This window comes from Ixodes scapularis, unplaced genomic scaffold (assembly GCF_016920785.2).
Source record: "Ixodes scapularis isolate PalLabHiFi unplaced genomic scaffold, ASM1692078v2 ptg001212l_1___fragment_4___debris__unscaffolded, whole genome shotgun sequence".
Lineage (NCBI taxonomy): Eukaryota > Metazoa > Arthropoda > Arachnida > Ixodida > Ixodidae > Ixodes > Ixodes scapularis.
In genome coordinates, this window is record NW_024610119.1 from 34,392 (window position 1) to 51,832 (window position 17,441).

The 17,441-nt window shown below is 44.3% G+C and overlaps 2 protein-coding genes across 2 annotated transcripts; one reads left to right on the plus strand and one right to left on the minus strand.

Moving 5' to 3' along the window:
• Nucleotides 1-1,746: 1,746 nt before the first annotated feature.
• On the minus strand, nucleotides 1,747-12,518 carry LOC121046965. The gene is made up of 2 exons (XM_040501747.1): nucleotides 11,889-12,518; nucleotides 1,747-2,520 (listed from the first exon to the last, which is right to left on the minus strand). The coding sequence occupies exons 1-2, from the start codon at nucleotides 12,516-12,518 to the stop codon at nucleotides 1,747-1,749; spliced, it is 1,404 nt and encodes a 467-aa protein (XP_040357681.1).
• A 1,228-nt stretch (nucleotides 12,519-13,746) lies between these two features.
• Nucleotides 13,747-17,142, plus strand: LOC115317348. Its single transcript, XM_040212670.1, has 5 exons — nucleotides 13,747-14,186; nucleotides 14,259-14,366; nucleotides 15,451-15,504; nucleotides 16,342-16,449; nucleotides 16,887-17,142. Exons 1-5 carry the CDS (start codon nucleotides 13,747-13,749, stop codon nucleotides 17,140-17,142), a joined length of 966 nt encoding a protein of 321 aa, XP_040068604.1.
• The last annotated feature ends 299 nt before the right edge of the window (nucleotides 17,143-17,441 follow it).

Sequence of the window (17,441 nt, forward strand, 5' to 3'; positions counted from 1 at the left end):
GTGGAGTGTGACACGAGCGTACCTTAATGAGTTTTCCATGAGTTTTGTTTCTTTTATGGGTGCGGACAGGAACTCTTAGTGCTCTTGAATTGCGAGGAACCCTTTGTGGCAACTGAAGTAGTGTCGAAGGAGGTTTGAAATGCCCTTTACACTATTTATTTTACTCCTTCCTGAAGTTGTAACGCCATACTTTCGCTACACTCTCTCTTGGTACAGTAAGATTCACCCCGTGCTGCAATGAGTTCACGTGGAGAGCTACGCTTTGTTATTCGCGAGTCGACGGTCGCCTGTGGATTAACTACGTTTAAGTAAGTATGGTTCACACCGAACGGTTGCCGGTAGACCAAGTATTCTGGGCTAAGTATGACTAGCCACCGACGATAGTTTGTGGACTATAGGCATGCCTGGCTGAGTACAATTTGCTGCCGACGGCCGCTTTTGGTGTAAGTATGCAGGACAGAGTATGACTCGCCACGATTGTCGCCTTCGTACTATGTATGCTCGGCTAAGTATACCGCGTCGCGGACAATCGCGTGCTACCGCAGGCCACCGTCGAACTCATACTTAGCCCAGCTGCTTGCGGTCTATTTCACCTCCTCCCCGTGGCTGCGACAATAACGAAAGAAAAGCATCCTTGTGGCTGCGAGCGAGGGTATTAGAGTACCGTTTGCATGGTCCAGGGTTCGATTCCCGCTAAGCCCCTAGGTGAATACCGCTTTGATGCGATTATTTGTGCCTAGTTGTGATTATGTATGAATTATTCTATCGAAGTATTCCTTCTACATGCTTGGGGTACTTATGAATTACCTGCTATGCATCCTTATGTTACCTTTGCATGCGTGTTAAGCTTTCTCGTCACATTCGAGCGTTAGATCTTTTTTTTTATAAAATCCTTTTTTATAAACAGATTCTGCGTTCAAATTGGCAAATCCCAAAGCGCCCGTCAGTGATTCGCATGCGCAGTGACATCTCCCGTTGCCTAAATTATATAGCTCTTACTCCAATCATATAAAACATACCGATAAACACTCCGTTCATGAAACGCCGAAGAAACCTTTCTGGGAAATCTCAAAAGAACTGCCGTCAATCCAAGATTACACTGCGCGGCGCGGGGAGTTGTGGGGCAGTTCTGTTGTACGATCGGGGCGGCTCGTACACTCTGTACATTCTGAAAGTGGCTCCTCCTCTCTAACCGCTGCGAATTTAGACTGCAAAGGAAACATATCGAGCACATAATAAAGCCGATACGTATCCTGTATTGTTGTTGTCCTGCTTCATTTGCTTTCTAAAAAAATAAAACTCTAAACAAACATAAGCCGCTTTTTCTATCTACGGATATTTTTTCACGCAGAGTTTGTCGGATTTCCATAATGCGTCGATAAGACAATTGGATGCGCCGCGTATTTCTGGAATGGCCTATGGCCAACATATGCTGGTTACCGAGAGAATTGCAAACGCGGCGTTCAATATGCTGGAGGAGGGATAACTTAATAAGCATTCCTCCCATAAAGTGATTTCTAAAAGGCCTCCCTTACTTTCGTTTCCTCTTCAAATGCAGTCAAAATCTCAGTAAACGTAAACATGGCAAAGCACCCATTACCTAATGTCCCAGGGAAGGGGAACGTGTGGACACGATATATGTGCTATAGAGTTCCCATAGTTTGTTGTCAATATATCGTCCTTTTTTTCTTTCTTGCCTTTGAATCAGATCATTTACGACGCTCAGGGCGGTTATTCAGGGGCCCTTTATTCACTCGAGGCCGTTCCATTTCCGGTGTTATTGAGCGCCGTCGTCACCAGCTTGTTAATAGTCTTCATAGCCTTTGGATTCATCTGGATGATGATAACCACGTAGGTTGTCAACGCCGCGCAAACGCTGAGAATGAAGCTCCTGTTAATGGTGAAGAAGTTCCAACCAGTCATGGATACAGGAGACGAGGACAAGCGGCTCAAGAAGAAATGCGCCTCCATCTTAGTGTCCATATCCAACCTCCAGCTGCGAAGTGTGAGCTCGTGCAGGTGCGGCAGGGGCGCCAGCGCCTCCTCGGAGACTCTTGAGGCCGCCAGGCACGTCCCCAAGAAAGACAGGAGAGAGTAGATGCCTCTGAGGCTGAATAGAAAGCCTTCGTCCTCCTTGGTGTTCTTGAGGAGGTTAGTGTCGCTGAACAGCTGCGTCATATCGATGCAGACGCTGAGGACGATCATAATGTACCAGGAGAAGATCACCGGCCCGAAGATCTCGTTCAGGTCGGTGACGAGCGTGCAAATACGCTCATAAAAGATGCGCACCTGGGCGAGGCTGTCAGCCTCCAGGGACAGACCGGACTTGTGCACGTTCCGAATGACCACGTTGTGGACCTTGAAGGCCCGCGCGAGCACCAGGCAGAACGAGATGAAGAGGATGGGCACGAAGACAAGGGTGCCGTACACGAACAGCGTGTTCAGGTACCAGATGAGGGCGACAAAGAACAGGAGAGTCCTGTCCGAGTGTTTGGGGTTGGCCTCGGTGAAAAAGACGCTCTGAAACGTGAGAAAATATACACGCTGATGACTAACACAGTCCTGCACATCATTTGTCAGTCAATACAATATTATGTCATCCGCAAATAACAGCATTTTGCAGTACTTCACGCAAAAAGTAAGGTCCTATACAAAAATAGCAACCAAAGAGGGCCAAATTGCTTCCCTGTGAGACGCCCGAAGTAACCAATAAAGGATTAGTTAGGGGTATAGACAACCATACCAATCTCCGAGGAAACAGCTTGAACATTGAACACTTGCCCACAGACAGGACAGGACATACACAGAGCTGCATATAAACTATTTAACACTTCTTCTTCCTCCACCTCCTCTTCTTCTTAGTCCTTTCGAGCATTCCACGATTGCAAAATAAAATGCACTTTTTTTGTTTTAAAGAACAGATCTTCCAGAAGGATCTCCTTTGCGATGCATCTTGATAGCAATCTGGCCTGGCCAGGTTGCTATCAAGGAAGGAAGAAGTATTAAATAGTTAACATCAAGAAAGAAGAAGACGTATTAAATAGTTGATAGTTAGCTCTGTGCAGTCTTGGGTAAGTTACTTTTAAATAGTAATTAGCTACAGCTACAGTTACTTTCAGAAAAAAAGTAGCGAAGTTACCGTTACAGTTACCGCAATAAAAGAGTAACTCGTTACAGTTACAGTTACTTTTAAAAAGTAACGATGTTACTTTTCAGTTACTTTTCTTTAACGCATAAAAATTTAGGAAAAACTAGAAAACGCCCCTCACAAAGTTTTATTGCATAAAATTAAAACGTATGTTCTTCTTTGATCTCATCAACATCCCTATCCTTGGTAGCACTAGCACATTGTTGGGTCGTTGACGGTTGCGCTGGGTTCATAGAGTCCCTTGAAATATTTCAGATCGTAGCCGGCAAGCTGGGACCACTTCTATTTCTTTTTTATATAAACGATATTGTAACTATTGACCCTGATGTAAATTTTATAATTTACGCAGACGATACGAGGGTAATCATTTCTGATAAAAATTGTGAACATCTTGTTACCAGAGCAAATATTGTTCTATCTAAATTAAAATATGGGTGCGAAATTAACTCCCTCCATATAAATACTAATAAGAGCAAGGCTGTAATATTTCAACTACATTCTAGATCTCAAACAAATTTATTCCTTCCTTACAAATATGGTTCCGATATTATTCATTGCGTTGAAAATGTCAAACCTCTGGGTGTATTTTTTTTTCCTTTAACATGTCCTGGTCTGAACATGTTAAATATGTTCGTACTTAACTTTCGAAAATAGTTGGAGTAATAAACAAATAAAGAAACATTTTACCTACCAATATCAAACTTCAAATTTTTATATCATTATTTTTCCCCGTCTTAGGATACACGCATCTGATATGGAGATCCACTGGTTTAACCAACTTAAATTTGCTCCGCGTGCTGCAGAAAAAAGCTCTTCGTGCAATAGCCAATGTTCCTACGACCTCACCATCATTGCCTCTCTTTGATAAATTTTCCATAACCGACGTGTCAAAACGTGTCAAATATTAACGTACCAATCGTCCCTAAAAGGTAAATCTGAAACATTTCTGAACCTTGCTGACCTTCATTTGCAAATTCCAATTTATCAAACCCGTCAAATACATCCATGACAAATACCAAGATCACGTACGAACTTCGGACATCAAAAATTTAAACATGCACTTCCTCACTTACTAAATCATATCGCATCGCTAGAAATTGATATCACTTCACTTAATAAAAAGAGCATCGTTAACAATGTATAAAAAAATGCACATTTTATGATTTATTAACATTGTATAAAAATGCACATTGTATTGTTTTTTTAGATTTATTTGTTTATTAGATGATTTCTTGTTGCGTTGTCTGCCATGTAGGGGTGCCAGGGGCTCGTCAAGCTGCAAATAAGCAGCTTTTTTCCTTGGTATCCCCCCTCATGTGATGGAAAATAAAGGTTGATTGGATTTGATCTTGATTTGATAAACAAACCCCGTGCAAACATCAGTAAATTTTGTCTTGACCGTTGACACCACGCCGGAGTAGTGGCGCAAATTAAGATACGAAACATGCGCAGTGCCCTCCGTGTGTATCGTTGTTTCATGGTTGATTCACCCGATCAAAAAACGGTTGCGCAGAAAAAAGAAAAACCGCAGGCAAAGAGGAAGCGCTTGCTTAAAGATAACTCGATTTTTTTTTTCTCTTCCTCAAATCTACATGTGGCTATATTCGGGTCGTGTCTCGCGAGAAAGAACGCGTTCAAAAGTTTGTGCAAGGCAAACTGGACAGTCGAAATGTCGGAACTGACAATTTGGAAAGTGCAAGGAATAGCTAAATTGTACTCGTTCAATCATATATTATTCACAAAAAACTGGAAAGTAACGACAAACGTAACTTCGTTACTTTAAATGTTACCTCAGAAAAGTAATAGAACTACAGTTACAAGTTACATTTGTAAAAAGTAATTCGTTACAGTTCCAAGTTACCAAAAAAGTAACAAAGTTACAGTAACGCGTTACTATTTAAGACTGGCTCTGTGTATGTCCTGTCGTGTTTGTGTGGAAATGTTTAATGTTCAAGCTGTTTCCTCAGAGATATGTAACAACTAGCTCAACTCAAACCGGTAACACCTACCAAGCTCTGGCGTTTAGATGTGACTTTCACAAAGCTTGCAATACCAGGAGCGTAAACTATACATAGTAAATTTGGAAAAAAGAAGCCGGTGATTCACTTTATGAAATGCCTTCGTCATGTCAAATTATGCCACAGCTGCCATATTTTCGTTATGAACCATGGGCACAAGATCATGTCGAAAATAGCAGAAATTCGTCTCCACCGAACGACCTTCAAATAATTCGTGCTGTTCAAATACGTGTATGAACGATTATGGAGTATCATTGCAAAACTTTTTGAGAACGTGGAGAAGAGTGACACAGGTCGATACTTGTTCTCTTTATCTCGGTCATACGACTTAAAAACTGGAATAACAACGTAACTCTTCCACATTGTGGGGAATATACCCGATTCCAGAGATAAGTTGAAAATGTGAACCAAAACGGGGCAAATTATTTACGCACGGCCTTTCACAATACATCTTTGCTACAAGGGCACAGCCATCTTGAATTTCGTCACTTTTAGCATGTGTTAAAACATCGCTTTGATCTCCCCGCGCGGCTGGACGGTGTTCACGAAATATGCGAGATTGTCATACATTCTTGTTCTGCCTCACCTATATTTTCTAGCATATTTCAGGTTTAAATGCTGTATTATTTTTTGTCCCGCATACCAGACATAAACCTCTGATGACTGAAAACGAAAGAAAACGAAAAAGGTCTAAAACATCCCTTCTCAGCTATAGGCCAATTTCCCTAAATTGCATATCTTCTAAACTTCTGGAGCATATCATCGCCAAGCATCTTCATACCTTCCTAGATTCAAGGAACTTTTTCTGCAGCCTTCCACATAGTTTTCGCAAGTCCGTACCCCGTAAGACCCAACTTACGTGCATTACGTAGCGGCCTTTCTCAGAGCATAGACTCCGGAAATCCTACTCACGCTGTGTTTCTCGATTTTGCCAAAGCCCATAAGGTCCCACACAAGATTTTATTTTATAAATTATCTACGTTAAGCATTGACCCCAAAGTACTGGCGTGGATTATTTCTTTCCTATCTGATAGTTCTCAGTCTTTTTATGCTAAGAACACAACTTCCACTGCCATTCCTGTTACTCCTGGCGTCCCTCAAGGAACTGTCCTTGGGCCTCTTTTTTTTCCTAATATACATAAATGATTTCCCACTTCATATTGTTTTCTCTCTTCGTCTCTTCGCCGATGATTGTGTTGTGTACAGAAAAATAACAACCCCCGATGACTTCCTAACATTACAGACAGAAATTGTTAAAATAGCCGACTGGTGCGTCACGTGGCAGATGGCTTTTAACATTGATAAATGTTAATGCATATCGCTCTCCCGTTCTCCATCTTTCCCCCAGCCGAACATAACTCTCCACGGTACAGCCCTTACTTATACTGATGAGTGTAAGTATCTAGGTGTTCACATTACTTCTGATCTCTCCTGGCATACTCAAATTAATAGCATCGGCTAACCGCAGTTTACGATAATTACGCCCCAAGTTGAAGTCTGCCTCTCATGTCCTTAAACGTCTCCTCTATACTACCCTTGTCCGCCCTAAATTAAATATGAATCTTCGATTTCGAGCCCTCATCAACTAATTTTAACAAACAGAAGTGAGTATGTCCAGAATTGCGCCGTTCATTTCATCCTGTATGATTACTCACGTTTCTCCAGTGTGTCTGCCATGAATGCCCAGCTTGACATCCCCAATTTTTCTGTTCGTTGTAACATTTCCCGTCTTTGTCTTCTGCACAAGATCTTTTACCACCCAGCCTTACATCACTCCCCGCTTCACGCGCCTACTTACATCTCTCCGAAGTTTGATCATCCCTGTGAGATAGCCCGGCCCAAATGCAACTCAACGGCCAATCTTTATTCTGCCCTTCCGGACACCTTTGTGAGCTGGAACGACCTTCCGGAGAATATCGTCTCCATCAGCGAATATCCACAAGGCCTCTGGCCTTGTGGATATTCGAATTAGAAAATAAATAAATAAAAAACTCTGGATTCCATTTACACCCATATATATTTCGGCTTTAAATTTAGAATAGCTTCCATGACTTCGCACTGAGTTATCGAGTTGCAAGACAAGAGGTCGCCGCCTCCAATGTCTGCTAGCCGAAGGACGAGTCAGCAACAGAAAAGCAAGAGCTGAAAAGCTTCGCAAACATGTTTGCTATCAAATTTGATTCTCAAAAATAACCAATGTCATCTCGTAATGCAACTAAAAAAAGTGTTTTTGTTTTCTTTCGCGAATTTTCCAACATTGTTTGGTTGCTTAATCAGAGTTTTCACATCAACTTTTTCTGTTCTTGCTTATCGTGCTAAGACAGCTGTTTCGCCAACGATCGAAACTGGTTAAACAGTTAATACCATTTATGCAACCCTGTTTTTTTGAAGAGGTGATGATAATGCAGCTTTATTTTCAGGCACTACCTAAGAACATCGAAAACCACGGAGGATGGTTAGTTTCCCAATCTACCCTCTTGGGTATATACATGTCAAAAGCTTGCTTTAGTGCATACGTTAGTCTGTAGACGCACGACCTAGCACACTTATCTTATAAAACAACGCTCCAATAATACTCAATGAGATACCGGTACAAACTGTAGTTATCGCCTTGTGCATAACAAAGCCACAACTGCTGATAAAAATTTGCCCTTTTAACTTGGAAATGAAACGATACGACAATTGGTTCGTCATCTGCGTTACAAATGTCGGCTGCTTTTATAGCCAGGGACGCCTAGTGTATTTCCAGAGCAAATTCGCACAGTATTGAAGTACTGAAGGCCATTAAACTGTGCAGTCTAGCAGACTGTTTATTTTTAATTTTCTGTTTGTCTCTTTCATTGATGAAATACGGCTCTTTCGGTCAAACCCACGAAGGGTAAAGTCACCATAATTATATACATGAAAGCTAAATTGTGTACCTTACATCCAAGAAAATGTTATGTTCACAAAATGCGCGTTGATCAGATAGAGCGAAGTCAGTAGTTACCAGTCAGGCAACTAAAACCATAAATTCATATAATTTCAATCCAAACACACTTTGTATACCTTTGAAATCGCCACTTCTGCGAACATCGCCACTTCTGCGAATATCAACTTCAGTTCAAACGCTGCCACCATACCTTTGACCCGCATAATTGTAGTCACGGTCGTACCTAACCGCACTGTACTTGGGAGGAAAATACTGATTAGTCTATATGCCGTCAGCAAGCCACGCTTCCGTTAGGGAGCTTGTCCTATACGAGCACATGACTGGTTTGTACATAGATTCGAGTGTTTCCGTTCTTAGACCCGGAAAAGTTTGGTAATACAGCTTCGCTCTTGACCTTCCGTTATTTTGCCTAGCGCACCGAAAAACTGCCTAAAACATTTTTGGACTATTACGCCACGTGATGCGAATAAACAGCGTCAGCTGGGGAGATATTTGAATGATATTGCGTCGCGATTGACTGCAAATTCCGTTAAAGTTGCGTCGCGCGCTGATCAGTCATTTTGTTGTTATGACATCTTTCGGTAATTCTGCATTTCGGTGATGCTGCGTTCATACCGATGATGTTGCGGCATTATTTGATTTGACATTTCTTTGACAGTTCGTCGACATTGCGTCTTATGTATTTAAATTTTGTCGATGTTTGGTTTAATAACTTTTGACATTTTAGCGATATTCCGTTTTAATGATTTTTAAATATTATCAATACAGCGTTTTAATGATTTTGTATGCTGTTAATTGAGTGATTCTGAAATTTTAGGTTTATCACGTTAAGCACACATTCCCCATGTCGCGTTTCTTGACTAGGCTTCTGATGTGCGTCATTTTGACAATCTTTCGCCACTTAAGCTGAACATTTAGCGTAAACTCCGATGCCACATCACGGGGCACTGAACGCACCAGAGTCTCGACGCCCACTGGCACGTTTGCAACAGGCACCTTATTCTCGTACAGTCTTCCTTCGTGCATCAAACGGAAGGTCTGCATGAAGGGTATTCTCGGGGACACCAAACGCTCGCCCACGATACCCTTGAGGCAGACCCTCTGACACTGACGGGTATGCGGACCCGTAGAACCTGGCCAGATTCAGGATCTCGCAAGCACAAACACTGCGTAGGCAAGTAGCACACACCTTGAGGACAGTCAGGTCCCTGTCCGAGTAGGACGACTAAAGAACCTGGTGGCAAGCCGCCGGCAAAGACACTGCAGGTGTCCCGTAAACCACAACAACCGATCACACACAGAACAGATAGCGCCAAACAGCTTCTCGCGGACGCGCCGCACAAATTGCTTGATCGCACCAGCGTCTTCATACTTCGCTTGGTACCGTTCTCTTCTACGTGCCACTTCCCGTTCACGCACTGAATGATCTTGACGTCGAATGCATCCTAACATCCAATGTGAGACCGTCCGCGCCTACAGATTGACGACGTTTTCTCTCGAGCGGGCGCTCACGCCGTCGAGCATTTGCTGCCTGCTTCGGCGTATGCTTCGGCTGCCCTATTCTTGCACGCAAAGGCTTATGACCAGTTCGGGTGGTCCATCACCGGCGAGACCGAGCCGGCGGAACCGGCTACTAGAAACGCTCAAGTGGCACACCACGTGACCCTCAATAACCGAACACGAAACGCCAGATGGTGGCAGTTTACTTCGCTTCTTGCCTGCGTGACACCGCTAGCGAGTGCCTGTCGCCGCCTGTCGCCGCCGTCACCCATGTCCCAACAACTTGGATTGACTCGAGTAGTGGCTGCTGAAGCGACTTCAGATCAGATTCGCTCTTTCGTTCATTTTTTTCTTACTGACCTTCTCTCCCCTCTTGGAAGTGGCAACACCGGATACAGTCTGGCGCCTACTCGCCAAGCCATTTGGAGCTCAGGCGGAAAAAGCGCCGGAAAGTTGCCGGTGCTCGACGGAGAACCACCGCCCGAACGGTGCGCGCCAGTTGGAAACTGACCACGCGAACACTATTGCCGGTGTTCCGGCAAATTATGTTGCCGACGATTGACCGCCCGAATTCGCCATTAGAGCGCCGAGGGAACGGGCGACCGTAGCCGATAAAGAGCAAGTGGCAAGGAGCGTGATCACATGACCCCCAGCGCATTCGCATTTGGCCGAGCGCGCTGCACAGCCACCGCGACTATTATCTGCGAAAGGGCGAGATCCATTTGACTGAGCATAATTGCTTCATGCAAGGCGCTGGTGAAATCCTGTATGAGTGGTATCGGATAGGTGATCAGGGGATCGTTCGTTGGTTGAGGGCTCTGCAATCGCTGCAAGGACGCCAGTCACCGTTCATCTTTGGCGCCATGCGGAGAGCTGAAGGTCCTCCGCATGGCGCCATCCTCCAGCTGCTGGCTGGAGGACGGCCGCATATAGCCAAGTTCAAACACTTGCTCGAACTCCTGTTTCGCTATGCGGAGTCGATCTGAAGCGAGACGTCGGGGCAGTGCAAACATTGGAGTTCTTGCTGACTCTATGTGGTGGATCACTGCATGTTTCGCCGGTACGTTCGTTGAAGTTAGACGAGATATGTTAAGAAATTCGCCGATGATATCCTTTGATGGGGAGGATATCCTCCCCATGGGAAGGGGAGTTTCCTTTTCTACAATTTCTACGATGCTACAAGAGCATTGTAGAAATCATATGGAACTGCCCCATTTCGCTCATAGTTGGGTAGTCATTATTTTGTGATGTTACATTGATGACGTCACTTTCATGCCACTTTTTTAGGCCGATATTTGTGTCGCTTTTTGTGCCGGTCTTTTCTAACATTGCGCCCACCACAACGTATGTATGCTGTGTTAATCAAAGGGCTGAGGTACACCTAAGCACATCTTATGAGTTGTGAATGCGAAAGCATGCTTGTCATTCTTCCGTTCCCTTATTTAGTCTGCGGCGTAGTATTTGTATCGACGGCAGAGCGCGCTTTCTCCTCGTCGCTCGGACCTTGGACGCTTCGTTTCACCTGCCCGTGGACGGCGCGGACACGCAACGTCCGGGGTGGCGGTCGTTTGAACTTGCGCGCAGTGGCCAATGGGAGCCTCGTTCCTTGAAATTATGACGCGCCCAACCAATGGGACTGAAGTCAAAATCCATCAGCTTCAATCCGCCCTTTTGGGATCGAGGAACTAGGTGCCGTGTGGCTAGGCTTTTCTTGTGGTTTCAAGGCTGGGAGCCGGTTTCACTTGGACAAAGAAGTTAAGGTGCCGTTTGGCGCGTCTTTAAAGCTGATAACGTCGGCTCGCCCCAAAAAGACTGTTAATTCTGTCGCATTAAAAAAAAAAAGAAGAAAAACAGCGGTGACAATAAAACATGTAAAAATTTATTAATGTTTAAATAAAACGTGTTTCATTTAACCTCAATATGCCAGTGAATACTGCTTTCATAAAAAAAAAAAAAGGTGCAAGACGCATGGTTAATTTACCACGGAGGAGTACTATTCGTCCTTTTGTGGGATCGAAGGAGCAATAGAGGGTCAAATGTACCAGATAATATTGGAAAGTGACTTTCGCATCACTCAAAATCAAAGGAACGCTGTTGCCTCGAAAAAAAAAAAAAGAAAATCGGTATTATCAGTTGATTTTGTTTCAAGAAGTCAGTCGAGCTAGCAGAGGTGTGTTCAGACCCTCTAGTCTGCATCGCAAATTTTCAATACGGTATATACCACGAATTTTCGGGACGTCCACAACGTTCTAGACATTTATCAGGCAAAAGCGCTCGTCTGCAATATCACCTTGAAGACGTCCTTGGGCGGTTGGTTGTCCAGCACCCAGGTGACGGCGACAAACCTCAGCGCCATGTAGAGCCAGCCAACGAGTGTGAGAAGGATGACCGGCATCCAGTACTGGCGCAGGTCCCTGGGGCTGTGCAGCGCGAAGAGCGTGTCCTCGACGCGCTCGATCAGCTCGTTCAGCCGTCGGGGGCTGAAGGCCAGCAGCACGGAGCAGATGACGGAACACAGCGTGGCGAGTACGAAAGACACTTGATCCAGGAGGTAGCCGTGGAAGTTGTTGGACACCACGCCCATGATGGTCGTGCAGATGTTGACGCTCTGGAAGCCCACCGAGATCAGGGCCCACAAGGTGGAGCAGGCCGCCAGGAGCCAGCCGTCGTTGTTGTCGAGGATACGGACCCCGACGCCCCGGAGGGAAACCAGCGCGGGCAGCAGCACGTTGCGGTTGATGCTGGATAGCCACAGGTTGTGGATCTTGGTTCGGGGAGGCACTCCGAGGGTGCCCTTGCTGTCGCCGTTAGAGGGATGCGGTTCTCGGAACGCCGACTTCGTGACTCGTAGAAAGTTGGTCTTTCGACGGTACACTGGCTCGACCACTGGGGCTTTGCGACTCCTTGGACCTCTGAACATTACCGGTTTGGATTCCTTCGTTACCACGATGGGTCGCGGAGCTCCTACGGCCTCTTCAACCTCGACCTGAGACGGTCAGTGGGACAGAACAAAACGAGCATTACAACTTTTACACTACAGGCAGAAGAGACTGAAATGACTCAGTTTGAAGGCTCATTCACACTAAAACTTTTGCTCCTTTTTCTTATGTATTCTTTTGACAACGAGTCCCCACCCCCTTTGCTTCGTCTTCCGCTTGCAAAGTTACTTGAATTGGTTGCCAAGCTTCATACGAAGCAAAGATGTCCCGGTAACTCTTTGACGTATCTTGGCGTACAAAGGCGCACAAGTTTTAGTTGATCGTTCTGATACGAACGATAACGATACCGATAATAGAGAGTTTTAGGGAACCGTTTTTGCACATCCGATACGGTACGATGGGCCCTCCGATACGAACTGCGCATGCGCCTGTCTTCTGCGATCTTACCGTAATGCGCTGGTGGAACCGTAAGGCACGACCAATGGCCGACATGGACAGTCTCGCTTGGTTGGCAAAACGGCTATTTCGCTGGCGGAGAGCGCGTGCCGGGGCTCCAAACATGAATAAAATAAATCGTGGCAGTGCCTGGGAGGAGCGCCATGTGTGACAGCAGGTCCATAAAGTTTGAGCCAGGAAATAAGAAAAAAAATAAAGAACAAAACGCAATAGGACTTTTTCAATAGAAATAAATTGGTGTTTACCGTACCCAGAAATCGTCTCCTCGGTAGCTCAGTGGGTTTGAGCGCCGATTCCTTGAGCTCGTTGAGGTCCGGTAGTGGGGAGTTCGAATCCCGCTGGCGCACACACTTTTTTTTACATATTATCACCCGTATTCACCAGGCGCGACTAACTAGCGCCGTTTTAAGGTTAGTAGCACGACTAAGTAGTCGCGAGCTAAACAAGAAATCCGCGACTAACATGCGATTATGTTCTGCGGTATTCACGAGCGCCGATTTGCTCTGTGCGAGCGGGCGACTATCTAGTCAGGAGTTACACGGCGGAAGTGACGTCAGCGGCCTTATCACGCATGCGCTCAGGCCGCTCAGGCCCTACCGGAAAAAAAAAAAACAACCGGATGTCAGCAACGCGACGCGCACAGTTGACATCCGGTTGTCGAGTTTAGCCGACAGAATCCAGTTCAATCCGATCCGACATCAGCCGTCGCGCCAATTTGGTCAGGTGTTTTGGTCGTGCTTTGTTTCGTGCGTGATGGGTTCGTCCACCGTTCGTTCGTCCTCGGCTCAGAAGCAAAAAAGACCGCGAGGTGAAAACTGGGACCAGACGGAGAAGTTAAGGCTCTTGGATCTGATTCTACCTTACGTTGCTGTCATCGAGGACAAGTCGAACGACCACGAAGTCAACGTACAAAAAAAAAAAAAAAGGGCCTGGCAAGTAATTGATTCAAACTTCAGAGCGGAGTCGGCAACGAAAGTTCGCGACCTCGATCGTATCAAAGAGCAATGGAGACGCATGAAGCTGACAGCAAAAAAGAATTGGCGGGATTACTCCAAAGAACTCTCGAGGACGGGAGGTGGTGCACCACCGAAGGAGCCATCCGCCGTGGACACCGCGATAAAAGACGCTCTCCCTCACGAATTTGTTAGAGACACGAGTGCTTACGACGACGACGTGGAAATGGACGGAGAAACGTGAGTTCATCGAGTTATTCTACTTCATCCTTATAATAAATGGGAAACCCTACTTTTTCACTTTTTTTTTAGAACGACCGCACCAGAGCAACGTTTCGACTGCGTCCAAGAAGATTGTGTATTGGTGGAAGAGGCCACACTGGAGCACGTACCTACACCAGTGGAGTTGCTGCTAAGCACGTATGTCCTACTTTTGGGTGTATTTAGAATATAAATAATAAATAAATATTTTTCTTATTGACTTTGCTTTAGTCGAATAGGCTTTATCAAACTTTATTGCACAGAATTCAAAATTGGCTAGCTATTTTCATTTCTTGATATTTCCTACAAAAATGATGACGACGCATATGGAAGAGTAAAAGAATTTCACCAGTGCACACAAAAAGACGATTACATCCTCCCCCCCCCCAAAAAAAAAAAAAAAATTATGAAGATGCGAACCTTTAGTGGATTTGTTAGCTGCGAACAATAACTAACCAAGTATGGGTGCTAGCCAGACTTGTACGTAACGCGTTACAAGTAATTGATTACTTGTAATCAATTACAGTTAAGTGTAATTTTGTAACGCTTCAATTACATTTGTCAAGCTGTAACGCTCGGAGTAATTGAATTACTTTTTTCTGTAATCAATTACAAAATCAATTACACAATTACCAATTACATTTTTCATTCCACAATTTTTTTTCTCACAAAAATCAACATAGTTACTCAGCCATGGAGCAAAAATGATTGACATTTTTTTAACATCTAAAAAAAATAAAACTAGGATTAGTCGGCAAATCCTTTTTTCTTTTGCGCCACGCTCTTCTACAAGCGCGCCACCAGCCTTGGCTGGGGAGTTCCGGATCTCGTTGCAGATTGCTGATAAAGTCGACGGGAAACGGGAACTCGCTATTGACTTTTTAGTGGGCTTTGTTCCTTAGGTCGACGCGTCAGCTACACGACAAGGTCAGGGTCTGAAAACAAAAAAGGGAACAATAACCAAACAAAATTGTGCACGCAATATTTTACTGTGTATTTGTGTATTTCTGTCATCGCAATAAGAAGTAACGTGAAAGTAACTTGAAAAGTAATCAATAACTTTGCAGTAATTGTTCAATTACTTCTGGGAGGCAGTAATCAGTAACGGTAATCGGTTACTTTTTTGAGTGTAGTAATTGTAATTGTAATCAGTTACTTTTTTTCAGTAACGTGTACAAGTCTGGTGCTAGCCAAGCAAGAAAAAGCGTGAATCTTGTAATAGAGGTTACTGTACTACCTGCAGCCAAGTGCCTGCGCCGGAACACCTTGATGAACCGGAAGAGGTGCTGCTGAACACGTGAGTATGCTGATGCAGATGCTATTACCTGACAGGGAACATATCTGATGCAGGTTGAATGCGAAATAGAGTATCTGTCTTCGGTAAGGAAACAAAACAAAACAAAACAACCTGTATTGAAATGAGTGCTCAGTATCTTGACTTTCTTCTGGAGGTTGTGTGATGTCCGAAGTAACCTCACTAGTTTTCCTGTGGAAAATCATATTTTTGAGTTTTTATCTTAATCTTTGCGGCAAATTTGCTAAATTTCTAAGCAAAGCATGGAAGTAGAAGCTGGTAGAGAAACTTGAATTTTGTCTTGAGAGTACCGGTCTAATTAATCAATGATGGTACCTAGTCTTCATGCATATGTCTGTGCGGTTTCTACTGTGTTGTGCTGTGTTTGTAAGAAACTTAACAGTGCATCATCACTGAGTGAACGTCCAGTGCGCCGCCTGTAAAACCACTGCACTATTGTGCGTTGAGTGACTTACTTCCTTGTGCTGTGCTTAGTCAGGTACGTCCTACTTGTGCGAGCTTCAATGTGTGCATTGAGTGCTCCCCCTAGACCTGAAACTGTTCCCTGTTTTCTTCCTTTTTCTTGCCCAAGCAAGCCTACCACAAAAGTTACCGGTCTCACCTTATTGTTCTATTTCCGTAATAGCAGAAATACCTTAAAGAATCTTTTGAGCTCCAGAATGGCTGAATACGTTTGCTAGTCATTTAGTTAAAGGTAATTTATCATTCCTAGATCTTCAATCTATTCCTTTTCAGCCTGATATGCACCAACATTCCCAGGCTAGTGTGACCGAGTCATGACATAATAATCTGATATGTCTTTAACTATGTGGAATGCAGCCGACCATCCAACCTTCATTTACCTCCTGCTGGATCCTTGACTGTAAGAAGGAACAACGGTACTGCCACTACAATGCAGCGACGTGCTGGGATCAGGCATCACAGAAGGTGTGCATTCTTGTACTCGTTGCAAAACTCCGCATTAGGGAGTGAGTATTGAGTACGCTAAAAATAATGTTGTCATATAAAACCTATGGTGACACTATTCTTTGCATACACAAAACGCTTGCGTATGCTATACTAAATCTCTCTAGTACATCGCAGACAATACTTTTACAGGGGCGGCAGTTGGGTTGCTCTAGGGCAAAAGATTTGTCTTGAAGCATTATACGCCTAAATTTTGGGGAAAAAAAGAAGGCCTTGGAGCTCTTACTTTCAACATTCCTTGGGTGACATGGTTCCCCCAAAAACCTTTCCCAGGTTTCAGTTACCTCAAGCCACAGGAGCAGTTAATTATATCACTTTTATTGAATTTCCACCGCTGAAGTGACTTGCATTTTTTGTAAAACACTTTTGTGAGTGCAAACACGTTTTCTTTTGCTTAGGCAGCCAGGTCTCCGTGGCAGTGCAACAAAGCGTACCGAGCTCGTAGCTGACTGCTATAATGAAAAATTACAGCAGCAGATGCAGTTCGACCAGCAACAACACGATCTTCAAATGAAGATTTTACAGCAACAATTCAAGAGGGAGGTCCAGCAGCAACAATTCCTGGAAGAGCAAAACAAGCTTCAGCTGAGTGTGCTTAGCGTACAGTTAAAATACTGGCAGCGAAAAAATCAGACAATGCTAGCACAGGACTAAAACAACCGTGATGGCTTGTGAGAGAAAAAAAACATCTTTGTCACATAACTTCGTTCCAGGCCGTGTTTTATTTTGGCAACAGGCACGTGTCTGTTTCGGTCTAAAACTTGGACAACACTACCTAGGTCATGCATAAGACGTGTTTTAATAGTGAAATAAAACTTTCAAATCATCTTCATTGTCTTTTTAAGCAGGATTATGTGACAAGGATGCTTTTGTTTACAGGCCACCAGAAATGTTTGATGTCCGTAGTGTTAACTTTGGTGGTACTCTATTTCTTCGACCAACATGTGCTTTTT